Below are 21,441 nucleotides of genomic sequence, written 5' to 3' on the forward strand. Positions count from 1 at the left end.
GGTATGCGGGCCTCTCACTGCTGTGGCCACCCCCGTTGCGGAGCACAGGCTCCGGACGCGCAGGCTCAGCGGCCATGGCTCACGGGCCCAGCCGCTCCGCGGCATGTGGGATCTTCCCGGACCGGGGCACGAACCCGTGTCCCTTGCATCGGGAGGTGGACTCTCAACCACTGCGCCACCAGGGAGGCCCTAAGCTATTTTTTTATAGTCCATTTTAAAGTGCTTTTCATAATAAGTGATTGCTTTTCTCCAATAATTCCTCCATAAAAAGTTTCCTTTAAATTTAGTGAAATGTGTTTTTAATACTATATTAGTTTGTGCTGTTTCAATTATCAACACATAATTTTGCTCTGTGCATTTTCCCTGCTATAAAGGAAGGCTTCTGCTTTATCTTTGACCAAAAACAAACAAACAAGGCATTGTTTTGGCAAGAGGGTAACTACAAATTATTAATTGCAGGAATTTGGGCAACCATGGACACATCTTTACTGAATTTGTTGCCTTAATTTTCCTCTAGTTTGCATATCAGCGTTCTCTGTCCTTAAATATTTTACTGATATTTTGTAACTGAAGGTGTTGTTATTTTATGCATGGAATAGCATTTATTTCTTTAACTGTTCTATGTCTTTACGTTGCTTTTGAAAATAATAAGGTAAATTGCTTCATTTATTTTGTTTTTATGATATTCATACAGTCTAAATCTAAAATAAGTATTATTTTCATTTACGAGGAACATTGCCATATGCCTGAGTATTCACAGTTCATCCTCAGAAGCTCAGAATATTTCTGATGGGAATTGGGTATAAATCCCCCAAGTGTTTATGCTCTCTTCCCTTTCTCTCCCCTGAATGTGATGACTGTTACATGCAGTGAGTGGAATCTTCAATAAAAGAATTAATAAGGCGTCATCAGGAAATTCTAGTTAATTTAGTATGGTAATTTTTTGAAAGTTTATTTATTTATTTATTTTTTTGATGTGGACCATTTTAAAAGTCTTTATTGAATTTGCTACAATATTGCTTCTGTTTTATGTTTTGGATTTTTGGCAACGAGGCATGTGGGATCTTAGCTCCCCAACCAGGAATCGAACCCACACCCCTGCATTGGAAGGTGAAGTCTTAACTACTGGACTGGCAGGGAAGTCCCTAGTATTATAATTTTATTGGCCTTTATTTTATTTTGTTTCTGGGTTTATGGTCTTCCTACCTAGATGGACAACATCCAGAGCTTTTTCTCTCACAGCCTTTTATTTAGGCTCATATACCCAAACTCAAACTCAACCTTCTCCAAATAAAAACTCATAACTTTCTCTTCTGCACATTTTCTATCACTTTTGACATTCTTTTTATTTTTAAATTAATTTTTATTTTTGTTGAAGACTTTATTTTTTAGAGCAGTTTTAGGTTTGCAATAAAATGGAAAGGAATAAATAGATTTTCATATACTCCCCCTCTTCACACATACATATCCTCCCTTATTATCAACATCACTCACCAGAATCGTATATTTTTTTAACAAGGATGAACATAAATCAATAGATCATAATCACTTAAAGTCCATAGTTAAGCGTTCACTCTTGGTATAATACTTTTTATAAGTTTGGACAAAAGTATAATGCCATATATCCATCATTATAATATCATTAAAAAATATGTTCACATCCCTAAATATATTTTGTGTTCTACCCTTTCACTCTGCCCCCAGGCAACCACTGATATTTCATTGTCTCCATAATTTTGCCTTTTCAAGAATGTCATACAGCTGAAATCATACAGAATGCAGCTGTTTCAGATTGTCTCCTTTCACTCAGTAATATGCAATTAAAGTGCCTCCATGTCTTTTCATGGCTTGATAGCTCATTTCTTTTTAGCGCTGAATAATATATATTCTAATATCTAAATGTACCACAGTTTATTTTTCCATTCACTTACCGAAGGACATCTTGGTTGCTTCCAAGTTTTGGCAATTAAGAATAAAGCTTCTATAAATATCTGTGTGCATGTTTTTCTGTGGATATAAGTTTTCAGCTCCTTTGGGTAGATACAAAGTAGCATGATTGCTGGTTTATATGGTAAAAGTATGTTGAGTTCTGTAAGAAACCCCCAAACTGTCTTCCAAAATGGCTGTACCATTTTCATTCCCAGCAGCTGTGAATGAACTAATAGATTATTAGTTTCTTGTCAGTTATTTCAGATTTTCTAATAGACAGTCATGCTGTTTGTAACCAAAGACAGTTTTATTTCTTCTTTTCCAATCTGTATTTATTTTATCACATTAGCAAGGACTTTCAGAGTCATGTTGAAAAGGAGTGGTGAGAGGGGACATCCTTGCTTTGTATCTGATCTTAGTGGGAAAAATTTGAGTTTTTATCAAGTATGACGTTAACTGTAGGTTTTTTATAGATAGTCTTTATCAAGTTGAGAAAGTTCCCGTTTATTCCTAGTTTCCCGAGAGTTTTTATCATGAGTGGCTGTCGGATTGTGTCAAATGCTTTTTCTTCATCTGTAGATGTGAAAGTGATTTTCCTTTTTTAGCCTATTGCTGTCTTGAGCCAGCCTTGCATACTTTGGATAAATCCCATTTTGTTGTGGAGTATAATTCTTTTTATATTGTTTGGATTCAATTTGCCCATGTTTTGTTGAGGATTTTCGCATGTGTGTTCATGGGAGATATTGGTCTGTAGTCTTCTTTACTTATTATGTCTTTGTCTAGTTTTGGTATGAGTGATGCTGTCTTCATAGAATGAGTTAGGAAAGTAGTTCCTCTGCTTCTATCCTCTGAAAGAGATGTAGAGAATTGGTATAATTTCTTCCGTAAGTGTTTGGTAGAATTCACCAGTGAACCCATCTGGGCCTTGTGATTTCTGCTTATTAATTATTGATTCAATTTCTTTAATAGATGTAGGTATATTCAAAATGTCTATTTCTTCTTGTGTGACTTTTGGCAGGCAATGTCTTTCAAGGAATGTTTCTTTTCATCTAGGTTTCCAAATCTGTGGGCATAGAATTGCTCACAGTGTCCTTTATTATTCTTTTAATTTCCATGGGATGTGTAGTTATGTCACTTCTTTCAATTCTAATATTAGTATTTCCATCTTCTCCCTTTTTTTTTTTGTTAGTCTGGCCTAGAGGCTTATCAATTTTATTAATCTTTTTAAAGAGCCAGCTTTTGTTTTCATTGACTTTTTCTATTGATTTCCTGTTTTCCGTTTCTTTGATTTATACTCTGGTTCTTATTATTTCTTTTTGCTGCTTACTTTAGATGGCATTTACTCTTCTTTTTCTAGTTTCCTAAGGTGAAAATTTAGATTAATGACTGTTAGATTTTATATATATATATATATAATTTTTTTTTTCATTATAAAGGTCTGAGCAACCGATTCCAATATGTGGAGGCATGGTTTTCCCCCCATACCACCAAAGATTCTCTGTGACACCAGCTGGGTATTCTATCATTTAACTCAATTCTGACACTCAAATCTGACATAGCATCAGATCCCACAGGTTAAGGGCTCAGTCTCACAAGACTGGCCCGCTTCACTTTAGATGCCAGTTGTAAGTCCAGGTTATCACCTGTGCTTCTGAACAACTGACTGTAGATGGTAGGTTCCAGTAACCTTCTCCTTGGACTTAAGGTGATAGTTGCAAGTCCAGGTCATTACTGGTACTTCTGACTGACTGGATATAAACCAGAGGTTCCTGCCACCCCCTTGGGTTCGATTACTTTGCTAGAGTGGCTCGCAGAGCTTAGGGAAACTTTTTACTTACTGGATTACTAGTTTGTTATAAAAGGATGATGAAGGATACAGATGAACATCCAAATAGAAGAGATGCATAGGGCAAGGTATGGGGAGAGGGCATGGAGCTTCCATTCCCTCTGCAGGTATGCCACCCTTCTAGTACCTCCATATATTCACAGACTGGGAAGCTCTCCCAGCCCTGTGTTTTTTTTTTTTTTTTTAATGGTGGCGTCATTACATACACATGACTAATTAAATCAATGACCGTTGGTGATTGAACTCAATCTGCAGCCCTTCTCCCCTCTCTCCCTGGAGGTAGGTGAGTGGTAGGTGGGCTGGACTGAAAGTTCCAACCCTCTAATTATATGGTTGGCTGTGTTAGCAACTAGCTCTCATCCTTAAGTGAGTTCCAAAAGTCACTTCATTAACATGACAGAAGACACTTTTTTTTTTTTTTTTTTTTGGCCTCTCCCGTTGCGGAGCACAGGCTCCGGACGCGCAGGCCCAGCGGCCATGGCCCACGGGCCCAGCCGCTCCGCGGCACGCGGGATCCTCCCAGACCGGGGCGCGAACCCGGTTCCCCTGCGTTGGCAGGCGGACGCGCAACCACTGCGCCACCAGGGAAGCCCCCAGAAGACACTTTTTATTACTGCCATCCCTTAGGAAATTTCAAGGGAGCTCTGCCAGACCTCTGTGCCAAAAATAGGGACCAAGAACAAATGCATATTTCTTATTATAAATCGCAATATCACAACATTCAATGCTCTAAATTTCCTAGTAATCATTGCTTTCATTTTATTCCACAGATTTTGATAAGTTGTATTTTCATTTTCATTTCATTCAAAATATTTTTAATATCTCTTGAGATTTCTTCTTTGACCCATGTGTTATTTAGAAGTGCACCATTTAATGTTCACATTGTGGGATTTTCCAGTTGTCTTTCTGTTACTGATTTCTAGCTAATTCCATTGTGATCTGAGAGTAGACATTGTGTGATTTCCACTATTTTAAATTTGTTAGATGTGGTTTATGGCCCAGAATGTTGTCTAGCTTAGTGAATGGTCTATGCGAGCTTGAGAAGAACGTTTATTCTAATGTGAAGTAGTGTATAGATGCCAATTATCTCCAGCTGTTTGTTGGTGTTGTTGAGTTCAACTATGTCCTAACAGATTTTCTAACCCCTGTAGTTGTCCATTTCTGAGAGAGGGATGTTGAAATCTCCAACTATGATAGTGATTTCATCTATATCTCCTTACTGTTGTAGCAGTTTTTGCTTCACATAATTTTATGTTCTGTTGTTGGGTATATGCGCTTTAGGTACTGGCATTTTCTTGGAAAATTGACTCCTTTATCATTGTGTAATGCTGTTCTTAATCTCTGATACTTTCCTTGCTTTGAAGTCTTCTCTGTCCAGAATTAAAGTAGGTACTCCTACTTTTGTTTGTTTGATTTTTGTCAAAGGTGCAAAAGCAGTGTAAGGGAGGAAGGATAGTTGTATGCTAAAATGAACCTCAACCTCAACCTCATTAAAAGTTAACTCAAATATCAGCTGTAAAGGTAAGATATAAAACTACAGAACTTTTAGAAGAAAACATAGGAGAAAATCTCTGCAACCTAAGCTATGCAAAGGCATTTTAGACATGACCTTAAAAGTGTGATGCATACAAGGAAAAAATTGATAAATTTGACGTTGGCTTCATCAAAGTTAAATTTAACCTTTTACTCTGCAAAAGAAACAATGAAAAGACATTTTACAGGTTGGAGGAAGATGATAGAAAATCACTTATTTGACAAAGGACTTATATCAAGACTACATTTAAAACTCTCAAACACTAGTAGTAAGAAAGCATGAAATCCAATTTTAAAAAATGGGCAAAAGACTTGAGCAGATACTTCACCAAAGAAGGCATAAGGATGTCAAAACTGCACATGAAAAGATGTTCAACATCATTAACCAATTTATTTAAAACACTATGAGATGTAACTACACAGTTAGTAGAAAGGCCAACATTAAAAAAAAAAATACTCGTGATGCCAAGTGCTGGTAAGGATGAGGAGCAACTGGAGCATATTACTGGTGGGACTAGCAAATGGTATAGCCATTCTGTCAGTTCGGCAGTTTGTTATGAAGTTAAACATATACTTACCATATAATTCAGCCTTTCTACTCCTGGATTTGTATTTGTGAGAAATGAATGAAAACTGTTCACACAAAAACCTTTATGTGAATGTTTACAGTAGTCCTATTCATAATTGCTATAAACTAGATACAGCTCAAATGTACCCATTAGGTAGTCTGTTTATTCAAGGGAATACTATTCATCAATTAAAAGAAAAAAAAAACCTTGATGTATGCAACTACTTAGATGAATCTCAAGAGACAATATGTTGCAGTCAAGAAGAACATATTAAGAAGATTACATACTGTATGACTATCTATATGACATTCTTGAAAAGTCAAAACTATATCCATATAAGAGATAAGTAGTTACCCAAGGTTGTTTTGGCTTTTGAGAGAGTGTGACTGCAAGGGTATAAAGGGCTAGGATAAATGAGTATTTTGTGTGTGATGGAACTCATCTTTCTTGATTGTGGTGGAGTTATACAAATCTATATATCTAACATTCTCAGAATTACATACACACACAAACACGCACAAAGAAAAGAAGTAAAGAAGTTGGCTTTACTACATGATCATTTTAAAAATGAAATTAATTATGGAAAGGATAGAAAATCCCTGTATGTATATGAAGCCTAAGTATCAAATAATTATTTCATCTTTTTGTGTAGCTAGCTGTTTTAATATTTATTTAATTTATTTTTTTGGGTAATTTCAGCACTTCTAGGGTGTATTTTTAATCCTGCTTTTATAAAATAGTCTGAAGATTGGCTGAAAGTAGATGCAACACCAGGAGAAGGGACTATTTGGCCTCCCTGCTGTGCATGTTTTGATCTTGAAGGACATTGGAGTATGCATATATAGTTAAGATCACCTATTTGTCATTATAACCTATCTCTGTTTTTCCTTTGAATATTTGAACTTCTTAGGTATTAGGGAGTTACATCATTAAATTTCTAAATCATTCATGTTTCCATGGATTATACACGATAGTGGTGCTGCCACTAGAAACATGTCCAGAAAGCTCTCATAAAGGTGCGAGGACATTTAGAGCATTGTGATTGTTTGTTGGCTGGAATTAAATTAAAAATGAGTAGGCTTTAAGAGTTATCTCTTTTACAGTGGAGTGTTATAATAAATATCTATTGGTTATTGATAGAGAATATGAATAGAGATGATCAAAAGGCTATTTGGTTGTCAAACTATGTAAATACTGGTAAATGCTATATACTAACACATGATGTCATAAGAGGTTTGGAATTCCTCTACATGTACACATTTTAAAATTTCGTTTCCTTCATAAGACAACTTTTGACACATTACAGTTACAATTTTACAAATGTCTATTTTTTTGCTGTAATATATTTTGTCAGAAATAAAATAGGCTAATGAAACATAAAATTAAAATCCGTAACTATGTAAATACTGGTAAATGCTATATACTAACACATGATGTCATAAGAGGTTTGGAATTCCTCTACATGTACACATTTTAAAATTTCGTTTCCTTCATAAGACAACTTTTGACACATTACAGTTACAATTTTACAAATGTCTATTTTTTTGCTATAATATATTTTGTCAGAAATAAAATAGGCTAATGAAACATAAAATTAAAATCCGTTGCCAGACAAAGGAAGGTAAAAAAACTGTGATAGCCTGACTAACTTTTAATAGAGCCTTTAAAGAATGTTCTTAGATAGGCATGACAGTCATGAGGCTGTCTGCCTCCTTATGAGGCTGAAAGAAAAGGGAGAAGTTACTGAGGAGAGATTTCATGGCTAAGGGAGGCTTAGTGATTTCATGTGCTACCCAGTGTATTTCATCTGTCCTCACATTTTACTGTACTGCATTTCACTGTTTTCCTTATTTGACTCTGCAGATAAATGTATTTTACTTATTTCGGCATGTATCTCCACTTGATGTTTGAATTGATGAATGTGACAGTTTGTGTGTCAGGGTTTATTGCCTAGGTAGGCAGTTAGGCAGTGGTCTTTTGAGATAGCATCCTCAGGAATACATGGTCTAAAAGTGACTGCTAAATGTACATGGAGTTAGAAGCTTTTGGTTTAGAACTTTCTAATTTTGAACTGTGAAGGAATTTAACTCTTCTAACTTATTGATTGTGGGACTTTTTTGTGTCACTGGAAATTAATCGTGTTGAGTGTGAAATTTTCTTGGGTATGGACTTGAGTTGATTTCTTTTACAGTTTTATTCCTGCTATGATCACTCTCATCTTGGAAGGGTTTTGTAGTGAAAGAAATAGCATAGAAACTATATTTGATATTTTATATATTTATTCATCTTTTGCAAGATTTCAATGTTTCTCAATACTAAATTAGGCTACGTAAGAGATGAAACCTTATGAAAAGGTCAAAAGAATTTCCCCCATTACTGGTACCTTTAATCTTATTGGAACTTAATCTACTTCTGAATTTATTCTGACAATTATTTTGCCTGTAGTGTTTCTTAAGAGATTAAAAACACCCTTATGTAAGTGGATGAGGTGTTGAATTTCAGGGGGAATCTTTAATTTTTACATTATTAATTCCATTCTTCTTAATATATTTAAACAGCCCATCTAGCTGAGGTGCTTTGTTTCCATACAAAGCAAATTGAAAAGCCAGTTTCCTGTACCCTAAGAACTACCTTTGAACTGAACTTGGGTTATATATTAAATCTTATTAATTTAGTTATAAATTAAGTCTATCTTTATGATATATTGCATCTTTAATAAAATTCCTCAAAGATAATACAAGTTTTGGGATCATATTACATGAGTTATCTACATCAGTTATTTTTAAAAAATAAAGGACAAGTTGAAATGGATAAAGTTATATTAAAATCAAGTCAAAATCTATATTTACATAAATTTTAATGGCTCCTAAAGGTAGTACGTATTTTTTCATTAGGAACAAAAATGAGTCATGTTTATATGTAGTTGTTAAATATTATCCGGTATTTGTGGGCCAAGACTATTGTGGTAATTCTTTAATAATGTGGGCCAGAAAGCTCTGGAGAGATTATTAATATGCTAAGTCATTAGAGGTATTGTTGTATTATTTCCTTCATTTTCCTTAAGGTATAGCCCTTTACTAGTGTGATATTTGAAATAATTTTTTCCTAATTTAATTAAAGCTCATTAAAGAATCGGAAGATGGTAATTATTTTGAAGAAATAACCCTATAGTTTATTAGTGTCATTTTCCTTAAAAGGAGACAGAATTAAAAACCCTTAACCATTCCTGAAGTAGAATTGCTACTTACAGAACATACATTATAGTACTGTCTATTGAAAAGTTTAGCAATTTGACTTTATGAGGTAAAAACCAGTTTACTTTTTGTCTGTCAAGTAAAATATTCCTGTGAAAATCTGTTTCTGGGTATTGCTATACTTTTCAAAAGAATGTTCTGTGTTGTGTATACTAGTTTTGGCTGACACAGATACTTGCTTTTTGGTTTATCCTGTATATTTAGATCCTCTACAGATGAACTGATGTGTCTAGACAGGAAGTGGTATGTAGGAGATATAGGAATGGGCTGAAGTATCCTTTATATTTGCCTTTGTATCTAGGGGAGTTGGAAATAGGCAAGAATGGAGAGAAATTTTGTATGGCAGTACACAGAATTTTGCAAGTTAATTGTGAGCCCTGAAGCAATCCGATGCATTTTAGTTACTGGTAAGTTTGTTAAATTATGTTTGAAAATGTACCTCTTCGAAGATGGCCATCTATTTACTATTAAGTCCACCATGTCAAATATACCTATTTTAAAGATTTTTTTGAAAAGATGTAGTATTGCTATTGCATTGGGTTTTAGGTATAAATTAAAAATACTTTTGTTAGTGAATGCATTTGACTTTTCAATTGTTGTCATAGTTAAAATTGAAGTGAAATTAACATATGGGTAGTCTTGTGTTAATATTTTGGAATAATAAAATTAATATTTCTGATTTTGTAATGGAACTCCACTGTGTTTAGAAGTCTGAGTTAATTCATTAGATGTTTGAGAAAGAGTAGTCCTTCTGACATAAAAGAATAAGAAAATCCATGGCATCTTTGTAATTTTGTATGGTTCTATATAGGAGGGTGATTTATTGTAAGAAATACTTTTTTGCATTTTTTTCATGGACCATAGGAACCACAGTGAGGCATTTCTAGTCTTTTTGGCAGTGCTGATGTTTAGGAGTCTTAGTCATCTTTCCCCCTAAATCACTAACTCAGGTGTAGGTAAGAATTCCATGAACAGATTAGGAAATTGTGTAATCTCTATGCACTAGTTTTCTTTATTCTTTTCAAACACTTAGGCAGATGTATTATGTATATCAGTGCTTAAGCAATTATTTGTGAAGTGGCTTTGACTATTGATACAATTCATGTAAATTGGATTAGATTGCTTAATAGCTGTTCTTTACAGAAACATTAAAAAAAAATCTCAAGGGATTCTTTGTTGTGTTTTTCTTGTAAATATCCATCTTTGACTTTAGGACAAAGTAAAAGAATATCATTGATTTGCAATACTAGTTTACTGTTTTCTTTTTTGTGGCTTAAAGATACAGGGCCAGTTAATGTAATTGAATTTTAATGTCTTGTAACGAAGTAGTTTATTTACATATATACTATATTTTTCTAGCTGATATCATATAATCCATTAAACTATCAATTTTATAGCGATAATAATGATGTTAATTTTGCTGTTGGTTCTTTTTATGAGAATATTTCTGATTTGAACAAGAATAGCCGCATTATCAGATAAATGTGTTGTCAAACCTATAGAAACCTGAAGAGCTAGAGTAACTTTAGAATACAGAATAACTTTAGATTCCTTTTTAGCCTTAACAATTTTCAAGTTTTCCTCATTACCAAATTTTCTTAATTTCATTTAGAAATGAGTATTTGTGCATTTAAAATATATTTAGAAATTTATGTGAATGTAAATAGACAATTTGGGGTACATTATAAAGCAGTGTAAATGGATATTATTTTAATGCTGATAAAGTCTGGCTTAGAGCCATTTATTGTTATAAACTACAGTAAGCATATATAATGAAGGAGTATATATTTTCTTAGTTAGGAATGCTGTCATGTGTTGATGCTGCTGATTGAAAATTGTTCATGTAATTTTGTGAAGTAATACATTATCAAAGCTTAATGTAATGCAATCATTTATTTTTCTTTTGTTTCTTCCCTCATTTCACAGACATATCAAGTGCTTTATGTTTGTCTGGCATATATCTTCGTGCTTTTATGTATTTGTGTATACATTGGGTAATCGATTGCCACTTTTTATTTCAATATGACATAAATCATCTTATTTTCTTTGCTCTCATAAACTTTCCTGAGGGCATATATGGACATAAGTAACATGTTGCATATTTCTCTGGATATTTAAATACATATATATAAGTTGTTTTTAAAAACAGGTCTAAATGAAAAGTTTATTTTAGAAAATAGGTGTATTCTTCCAAAGCAATACTGTGAACATATTTTAAATTCTCTAGGATAGCATGTTCTTCAAAAGAATATTGTGATAAAGTCTTTATTAGGGAGAAGCACAATATTTGTGGGTGTCTTTCTTATGTTAGATTTACTTCAAGCAGGGAATATATATGTGTAACGATAAACTTTGATATTTTACCTTGGAATACAAAAAAACTCCACAGTTATGTTTCTATGTAATGTTTAATTTTAAGGAGATAAAACCAGTTTTTTCATTCTTGTGAGAAATATTCTTGCATAATATAATAGTCAGCAAAGTAGAGATTAAATTTGAATATGATTGTTACCTTTCGGAATAATAAAGTACTGAAATGGAACACTGTGTTTATGATCAGTATTTGATGATTACATAATGGAATTATCTGTACTTTACATGCAGTGCTACTCTTTTGGCATTCCTGGTTGAACTACTTAAAAGTTCAGTAGCCATGCAAGAACAGATGCTGGGTGGAAAAGGCTTTTTAGTCATTGGCTACTTACTTGAAAAGGTAAGTGAAATGTATTGATGGTTTTATTGTGTAGCCTTCACAGATGGACCACTGACGATCACTAACTATATTTTTTTCTATAGTTTCCCTTTCCATTGACCTCACAGGCCATGTTTTTGGTTAATTCACAAACATTTTTATATTATGTACTTAGATGTATGTGTGGACATTAAACTAAATTGGGTGTTAGAAATCTATATAATTAAGAAATTTTGAATAAAAGTAGAAACTAAAGAAAAATTATTTTATCTACTTTTATTCAAATTAGAAGTATTTTCTCTTAATTATTTTTTCTAATTGTTTCTTTGCCATATTTACATTCAAACTAAGTTTCTTACAAATGTTACCAATTTTAGTGTCAATGGGTTTACTTTTTTGTTTTTGCTTTATTTTTCAGTTATAAGGTAAAAAAAATTATTTGATAGCAACAGAAACATTAGTTTTTGCTTTGTCCCTGCTTTTAATATATTTGAATGTTTAAAGTGGTGTTTTTTTCTGATCAGTACACAGTGTAAACAGTACAAGTTGGATGGCTTTGATTTTCCTATCTGTGTCATTTATGCCCTGTTTTTTTAATGACCTTCTTTGCTTTAGTCACAACTGTACTGTTATGGTAATGGGTGCTGAGTTTCTGATTATGGTCTCACAAGAGTTCGGTTATATCATGTGATTTCCTTCAAAAAGTAAAGTGGTATTTCATAAATAAAAGTATTATTTTTCTCTTTAAGAGATAGCTATCACCATCACTAGTGCTCCCAAATCTCTCCTTATCAATTAAACATTAACATTCATATGACATTCAGCTGCTCTGTAAATGGAACTGTTTGAGAAATAATAGAGGTGAAACCTCTACTAAGAGGAATAAACTTATTTTTTTCTTGGGAAATAAAATTTAGAGGACTTTTGGAAATGATTTTTTAACCTCAGATTAATCTGCATTTGAAATCCTTCTGTCTTTTCTTTGAAAAAGTACTTTTCTTTCTTGAAGTATTGTTGATCGTGGAATGATAGATTAAGTAGATCGATCATAGGCAGCATTTTTTTTTCAGTTACATTATAATTTTTTCAGTTACATTATTAGGATTTTCATTAAGGCTATTTGGTTTATTTTTTTAATCATGGAAAACTATTTTCCTATATCTAGAGTATTACAAATTTTTTAGAAGATTTATGTTATAGTATATTTTACATGAATTACATATTATGAAATACCTTTGTGACACTGCTGTCAGCAATCTTTGTGACAAGATTGCTGTCAGGAGCTACCTCTTGAATATACTTTTCGTTGATTTACTGAGGTTTATTAGCATAATTTTAAAGTGAGAATTCTTTTACACTTAAAACTTAGCTTAAAATTAGAAATATTGTGAAAAGTCTTCAAATCAAATAAAAAGAACATTAAAATAATAATAATGTTTCCATCATTTTACATTCCCATCAGCAGTGTATGAAATTTCCAATCTTTTCACAGCCTTGGAAACCACTGTTATTATCTGTTTTTTAAAAAATTCTAGCCATCCCTAGTGTGTGTGAAATGGTTTATCATTTTTGTATTTGCATTTCTGTGATGTCTAATGACGCTGAGCATCTTTTCATGTACTTATTGGATATTTGTATACTTTTTTGAGAAATGTTTATTACAGAGACCATTTAAAAAAACTATGATATTTCTTTTTATTATTGAGTTGTAGGAGATTTTTAGTCTATAATGCTAAACCTTTATTAGATATAAGATTTGCGAAGATAGTCTTCCATTCTGTGGATCACTTTATGTCTTAATTTGCATTTCACTGTTGACAAATTAAGTTGAGCACTTTCATATCTTCCTTTTGGTTGTGCTCTTTTGCTAAATACCTGTTCAGAGTATTTACCCTTTTTCATTTGGGTTGTCTGTCATTTTCTTATTGATTCATGGGAATTCTGTATATATCCTGGATATGAGTCCTTATTGGATATGTATCACAAATATCTCTTCTTCTGTGACTTGCCTTTTCACACTCTTAATCATCAAATGCTTTTTCTGCATTATTTGAGATAATTATGATGTTTCTACATCTTTTTCTTAGTTTAGTGAGTTACATTAGTTGATTTTCAAAATAAAATATTCTTTATTTCTGGAATCCTGTGTAGTCTTAGATCCATTCCCATTCTAGTCCTTATGCTTCTCTTAAAATGGCTTATATCAATGTCACTAATAGTCTTCATATTCTTAAATCTTATGATTCTGAAGTCTTCATCTTATTTGACTTAGCAACATTTTAGTTCAACATTCTTTCCTTCTTGAAATGCTTTCTTCAATTGTATTTTGTGACAGCATTCTTTCTTTGCTTTCTTCCTACCTCCTTGGCCTCCTTTAATTCTCCCCTAGTAGCTCCTCCTCTTCTTTCTAAAATTCTAAAGACTGTGGTGCCCTGGTGCTTAATCCTGGAAACCTTTTCACTTTTCTGTTTACACTTTAATTGAGTTTACTATTCCCTTAGTTTTCCTTATTCTGCAAATACTCATTATTCTCAAATGTGTATATCCAACTACAGCCTCTCCTTTCAATTCAGTTCCACTTGGATGTTTAGTAAGCTTCACAGATCTAAATTATCCAAACTGTTACTTTTGATTTTCCTTTCAAATCCTTCGTCCTTTACTCTTCTCTGTCTTAGTTACTAGCATTACCACTCAACAAGTAGTTCAGACCAAAAATGTTAATTCTTTTTGACTCTTCTTTTTCATGCACTAAATTCATACTGGCAGTAAATTATGTTGTCTTAGTATCAAAACATATCCAGAATCAGTGACTAGTTCCTACTTAGTACTCTACTCCTTTCTATGACCATTGATACCATCTTTATTCAAACCATCATCATCTTTCACCACTAGTTACTCACAGTCCATTTTTTGCTTGCAGTCAGACTAGTCCTTTGAAAATGTGCCAGATCTTACTAGTCCATCCTTCTCAAAGTACATTTATATCTCTTACCTCTGACATCATCCCTTACCATTCTCATTCTTTCTTTCTCTGTTGCAGCCACACTGACCGTTCTAAGGCCTCTTTGCAGACCTTTCCCTTAAAAACTAAAATAATAAGCATGTGCTCTTCTCAGTTCTTTTGCATTTTCTTTTCACATTGCTTTGGTAATTCTTTTTGTAGATATCCACATGGGTTGATTCTACACTTCATTCAGGATTTTGCTTATGACACCTTATCAGAGAAGTCTTCCTTGATCACTCTAAGTAGAATAGTGCTCCTTTGATAACCATCAATGACTGTTTCCCTACTCTGCTCATGTTTTATAGCATCAGTCTGACATATTTTTTTTTACTTATTTTCTGCCTCCTTCCACTAGAATGTAGGCCTCAGCTTCATGAAAGCAGGGACATTTTTTCTTACCTTATTGCTGTATCTTCTACCTAAAAGTGTGCCTGCTTCAATAAATATTTGTTGAATTGAATTAAATAAATAAAAAGGACTTACATAGTTATCTGATTACATAAAAGAATACCTTTTTCATTTTTCTTAGATTAATGTTCACCCGTTTTATTTTTAAATAATCATCTGTCAGGTGAGTAGTATAGATAATAAGGTTCCATTTTTATTTTATCATCAACTAATAACAAGTTAATGGTTAACTGTCACTTAGGTTTATCTCCTTGTCTTGGAAGATATAAATTAGTTATCAAAGAAGGTAGTCTAATGAGAGGCCATCTGATTCATCATGTTTAGACTGTTTCACGAAAAAACTTTTAAGCTATTTTTGTTTTGTTTTATTTTGCCAAAATATAAATTTGAAGAAAACTTAGAGGTAATTTGATGCATTCAATAGTTTTTGTTGTGGTTAATAAAAAATCGATTCAAATAGCTTAAACATTAAGGAAATAGGCTTGCTAATGTAACTGGAAATCTAGTGATAGGTGGCTTATAGTCCTGGTAGGAAACAGATGCCATGCTCAAACTTGGTTATTGAGAGGCGTTTAATGCAAGGCTCTTCACAAGTTGTGAGCATTGTTAAGGGAAGTCAGCAAAGTTTGAAGAGATGAGAGGAATGAGTGTTTAGCATAACTCAAATAGAAAGTTACTGTAACTGGAGAAGTGTACCTGACTAGAGTGTGGTCTTTGATAAAGGAATATAGTATACTCACCTGAAGCCAAGGAGATAAATGCCCCAAACTTCATTTTCTTTCTATCCTTTAATTTCCTGCTGGAGTCTCTAACTAGTCAAACCCAACTGGAAGCCAATAGACAAGAGGGCATCCCAAGCACAGAAATAGGATAGGGAAGGTTGGAAAGTGGATCAGTACAGCCAGCAAAACATATCCAGTAAGTTGGACTTCAGGGTTTGGTTGTCTCAGTCTCAATTATGTCATCAGAGACCCAGGTTTTTTCTGTATGTCTGTTCTGCTACCTATAGTCATGATTTTATGCTATAGCTGTTATTCTTTGTGGTCATACAAGGTTGCCAGGCAGACTTGGTGCCATAAGCCTTCACATCCGGGTGGAGAGAGAGAGAGCTCGTTTCTCCCAGTTACTGAACAAGATCCTTTCCTCCAATTTGACTGGTCAACTTAGGTTTTGGTCTACTTTGAACCTAATATTATCATGAAAATTTTTATGCTCCATATCTGAACTAATCATTGTCTGCCCCTGCCAAACAACAACAACACACACACATAAGTGATGCACATTGGATTAGTCTATTTGGAGCTCAATCTTGGTGTCCTGGGAGGAGCAAAATGGATACTACTTTATGATATACCTCTAACTAATTGAAATAATTTCCCACAATTTGCTTAATATATAATGCATGTTTTATATATATATATACATATACATATATATGTATATATAATGTTTTCTGTAATAATAATGAACATTTATGGCAATCCATTCTGTTGTGGTCTGCTCTAAGTGTGGGAAAGACCTCTTTTTACTGAGTAGCAATTTCTCTCTGTAACATCCATTGCTCCTATTCGGTTTAATTACTTCAGGAGTAGATGTTATAATATAATTGTTTTTTCTAGCTTCTCAGATTATGCTTCCAAATATGTTTAGTCACCCCTCATATAGTACTTCTTGCAAATGATGTATTCAGTTACCATACAAAAGTAATGTCATATAGTTTAAATTCCAGAGCTTGCATTTTACAGATTTATAACTATAAATCATCCAAGTATATCCCTTTTTAAAATAGCTTTGCTTGAGAAAATGAAAGCAAATCTCAAAATAAAAAAATATTTTTAAGCAATCAATCAAAGTAAACACATTAAAACAAAATTGAATGTCCTTCTTCCATCCTCTTCTAATCTGTGTTATATCTTATCTGTTCTATTCTTAATTTATTCTTGAATTTGACATGAATTCAGTTAAACATTTACTGAGGAATTATGTCAGATACCAGATGGATAAAAGATGAATAAGATAGTATCCTTTTTTATATAAGGAAAGAAGGATATATGAATAACAGTTACACAAAGCAGAAGGAATAAGTACTATGTACTTATAGGTAAAGGTAACATGCTATTGAAGAGAACATTCATTTTATGCCTGGTAGGATTTTGAGTGGGCTAATAAAAAAATACAATTTTAGAAAAATGTTTCCTGAAGATCAATTTTATAATTAAAAACTGCTACACAACAGCATTAATTGCTATGAAAAATAAATTAGCATTTTATTTTAGTAATATGGAAGACCTCATGTGATGCTTCTAGCATATCTTTCAATAACATGGAGAAAGTTAAAACTGGTTTCCAGATTATGAATTAGTTCCTCAAATGATTATGTTCATAGTGGTCAATCTGATTTTATATCACTTTAGTGTTTTTATAAACACATGACAATTTTTATAGGCCAAAATCTGATTGCTAAGACTATTTAGGAACAGGTTCTAACTGTTCTATTTCAGGGTTTTAGGCATAAAAGTAGACTGTATCAGATAATATTCTTGAAATCATTATTACTGAATAAAAATAAAATGTATAAGATAAGCTATGTGAAATTATAACCAGTGAAGGAGGTGGCTGAAGCTTTAACTAACCATTGCTCTTAATTTTATTCCCCTAAACATGAATAAAATAAAATATTTTAGAATTTAAAAGCAATATTATTCTTTATTAAAGTTCTTTTAAAATGAGTGATCAATCTGCTTTTTTTAATTCAAATATTTATTTGTCTTTGTCCTCCTCCCCCCTTATTATAACAGTTATTTGTTATTTTGTTGGACTATTGCTGATCTACTCACTGCTGGTGTTTTGTCAAACACATAGCCTACTAATACAAAATCATTGCGAGCCTTATTCAAACTAGTTTAAATGCCACATTCTCAGTAAAACTTCTTTTAACCTCCCTTCTACAAATTTTCTGTTCACTTCATGTTCTTTTCGTACACTTGTTATGTTTAACATGTTACAGATTTTACCTTTTTAGTTTATTTATTGTATGTCCTTGTCTTCTCTTAGAATGTAAGTCTATGTGGGCAGGGTTTTTTTTTGTTTTCAGTTTTCTTAACTACTCTTTCCACAGTGCCAAGGAGAGCACCTGGCAAACAATAAGTGCTCAACATGCCTGTTATCTGAATGGCTAAATGAAAAGCATTGAGCTGTACCTTTAAGGGAAATGCAATGGATGCAGGGGTTTTACAAGTTAAAGGAGCATGATAGAGAAAGCAGGTGAAGCAGTCTAGCATGCGTGAGAAATTGGCCCAAAGAAATGCTTCGTTTGACTCAGTGAAAAGTTTTTTAATTTTTAATTTTATTTCGTTTAGGTACCTTAAGCAGTCCTCACTACTCTTTATTGTCTCCTATCCTAATTCATACATTGTTGTTAAATTGCTGCATATTGTAGTCATTTGAGTTTGTTACTCCTTATGTAGAAGTATGAAAAAAATGCATGGCATGTTTAGGTCAAATTTATTGAGTTGCCCTTTTTAAGAGCATGATGAATGTAAGCAAATCATATGGGAAGTAAAATTGGTAAGAGAATTTAGTCCCTTTTAGACCTTAATTATCCTATACTGATATTTGGATTCAATCAGTGGATCATAGAGATAAAGATGTGATGTGACCTGTGCTTTAGGGTTGAGTGTAGGGGATTCTTTACTTTAGGGTGGATGGTGATACTATAAAAAGTATCATAGCTGATGAAAAAAAATGATTTGCATGGGAAGATGTATTTTTTGATATTTGAGTTTGAATTACTAGTTTTTATGAAGAGGATTTTCTCTGTAATATTTTCATCTGAGATTATACTCTAGTGTAACATGTCCAATTAAAATATAATGCAAGCCTCATATGCTATTTAAAATTTTCTGGTAAAAAGCAACAGGTGAAATTAATTTTAATAATATATTTTATTTAAACTAGTATATCCAAAATATTATAACTGCAACATAGACTCAACAACAACAACAAAAATAATAGTTATTTTGCATTGTTTTTTCATTCTAAATCTTCAAAACCCAGTGCATACATACTTACAGCACCTATCACTTAGGTCTAGCCACATGTCAAAGGCTCAGTAGACACCTATGGCTAGTGGCTACTGTATTGGACATTGCATCTTGAAGGTTTGGTTTGAATTTTGGAACGTTTGTTGTTTATCTAAATACCATTGGTGATAGGTTACATACTGTGATGACACTTGAAAATTCTAGATGAGAGTACTCAGCATAGAGATAGTGTTATATTAAGCCATGGAAGCATAAAATATCATCTAGGGAGAGTGTATTTATGAAGAGAAGACCAAAGAAATAATCTTCAGCAGTTTCCATCTTTTAAGCAAAAGCCACTGAAGAGTAATCTGAAGGTTATGAAAGCCAAAGAAGGACAGTATTTCCAGGGAAGTGAGATCCTCTTTTAGAAGTACTTTGGATTTGAAAGGTTGGGAATGTTTTATGTTAAGCAGGATGCATTGCATTTGTCAATGTGCAGCTCATTTTTATCTTTTGGAAGAAATGATTCATTGGAATGGTAGGGTCAATTTATTTTCACTTTGGTTTGGAGCTAGTGAAAGCACTTCTCTTTCCCAGTGTCTTTGAGTGTGTGTGTGTGTGTGTGTGTGTGTGTGTGTATTATCATGATAGTAATTCTACTACATTTTAATTTTCTAATATCTTTCCTTGTTAGTCAATTTCTAAACAAATGGAATGAAACCATTCTTATCCATAACTGATTTTATTTCTTTAGTTTGAGTTGACAGTGGCATTGTTCAACCTGAGCTGTTATTTATCTGTAGTTGTCCTAGAATGGGCCACAAATAACAAACTATCATGTAGAGAATTATCTTAAAATCTTAGGTTTCTAAATATAATTAAATTTTGAATAGCAAAGAAAGTATAAAAAGTTATATCTGTATATTTTCAGCTTGAATTTCTGCTTTCTTTATTTAGTCATCAAGAGTTCATATCACTAGAGCTGTCCTGGAGCAATTTTTATCCTTTGCAAAATACCTTGATGGTTTATCTCATGGAGCACCTTTGCTGAAGCAGCTTTGTGATCACATTTTATTCAACCCAGCCATCTGGATACATACACCTGCAAAGGTATACATTTTAATCTCATTCATTTTATTTTAGTGTAATGTTATAAATTATAAATGTAAATTACAGTTATTGGATCTAAACTATCCAGTAGAAAGCATTTGGATTTTTCAGTTTATTTTACAGTCAGTTTGAAGCAGTTATATTAGGTAGTATTAGAAATCAGCATAGTAAATATGTAAATATTAAAATAAATGAAACTATAATTAAAAATTTTTTTCTTATGGGGTGATGAGAAAGTTCTGGAACTAAATAATAGTAATGGTTGCTTAAAAAATGTTGATGCTGTACTTCTTACCCTATACAAAGGTGAAACCCACTTAGATTTAAGACCTAAATTTGAGAGGTAAACTATAAAGCTAATAGGAGAAATCATTGAAAGATACCTTTGCAGTTTGGGGATAGCCCAAAAGTTCTTAAGTAAGACCTTCAAAACCTCTCTTTTTAGGGGGAAAATTAGTGCATTTGATGATATCAAAATTAAAGATTTTGTTAAATGATCTTCAGAGACAATGTCAATAAATAGATGATAGATTAGGAGGTTTTTTTACACTGTCAAAAATTATCGAGGCAAGAGGAAAACATTGAATATGAACCAAAAATTAGATATTAGTGTTGCATAAATGTTAAATTTACTGCGTGGAGGAATTGTATTGCGCTCTATGTAGGAGAATGTCCTTATTCTTAGGAGATTTACATTGAAGTATTTAGTGATGAAGTGTCTGAATGTCAGCAACTTCCTTTCAAACATTAGTCAAAATATATTTATACATCTCTATCTATAATATAATAGAAATAAAGCAGATGTGGAAATATATTAACAGTTGGTAAATCTATTATGATAGTTACATAACTTTTTTGTTTGAAAATTTTCAAAATAAAAAGTTGGAGAAAATAGCAATTAATAACATTCAGAATGTACAAGGAACTCTTTTTTTTTTTTTGCGGTACGCGGGCCTCTCACTGTTGCGGCCTCTCGCGCTGCGGAGCACAGGCTCCGGACGCGCAGGCTCAGCGGCCATGGCTCACGGGCCTAGCCGCTCCGCGGCATGTGGGATCTTCCCGGACCGGGGC

The 21,441-nt window shown here is 33.0% G+C and overlaps 1 protein-coding gene across 9 annotated transcripts in view; it reads left to right on the forward strand.

Annotated features, from left to right (window-relative positions):
- NBEA (neurobeachin) overlaps positions 1-21,441 on the forward strand; it is a 607,387-nt gene that overhangs the window by 111,145 nt on the left and 474,801 nt on the right. For 8 of the 9 annotated variants that reach the window (XM_055089393.1, XM_055089395.1, XM_055089397.1 and 5 more), the window contains exons 11-12: positions 11,736-11,844; positions 20,218-20,370. In XM_055089393.1, coding sequence (XP_054945368.1) covers positions 11,736-11,844; positions 20,218-20,370 — 262 coding nt within the window. Of the gene's footprint in view, positions 1-9,438; positions 9,539-11,735; positions 11,845-20,217; positions 20,371-21,441 lie in introns of those variants that run through there. The other variant, XM_055089399.1, reaches the window with a different exon arrangement.

The sequence above is a fragment of the Physeter macrocephalus genome, chromosome 13 (genome assembly GCF_002837175.3).
Source record: "Physeter macrocephalus isolate SW-GA chromosome 13, ASM283717v5, whole genome shotgun sequence".
NCBI classification, from domain to species: Eukaryota; Metazoa; Chordata; class Mammalia; order Artiodactyla; family Physeteridae; genus Physeter; species Physeter macrocephalus.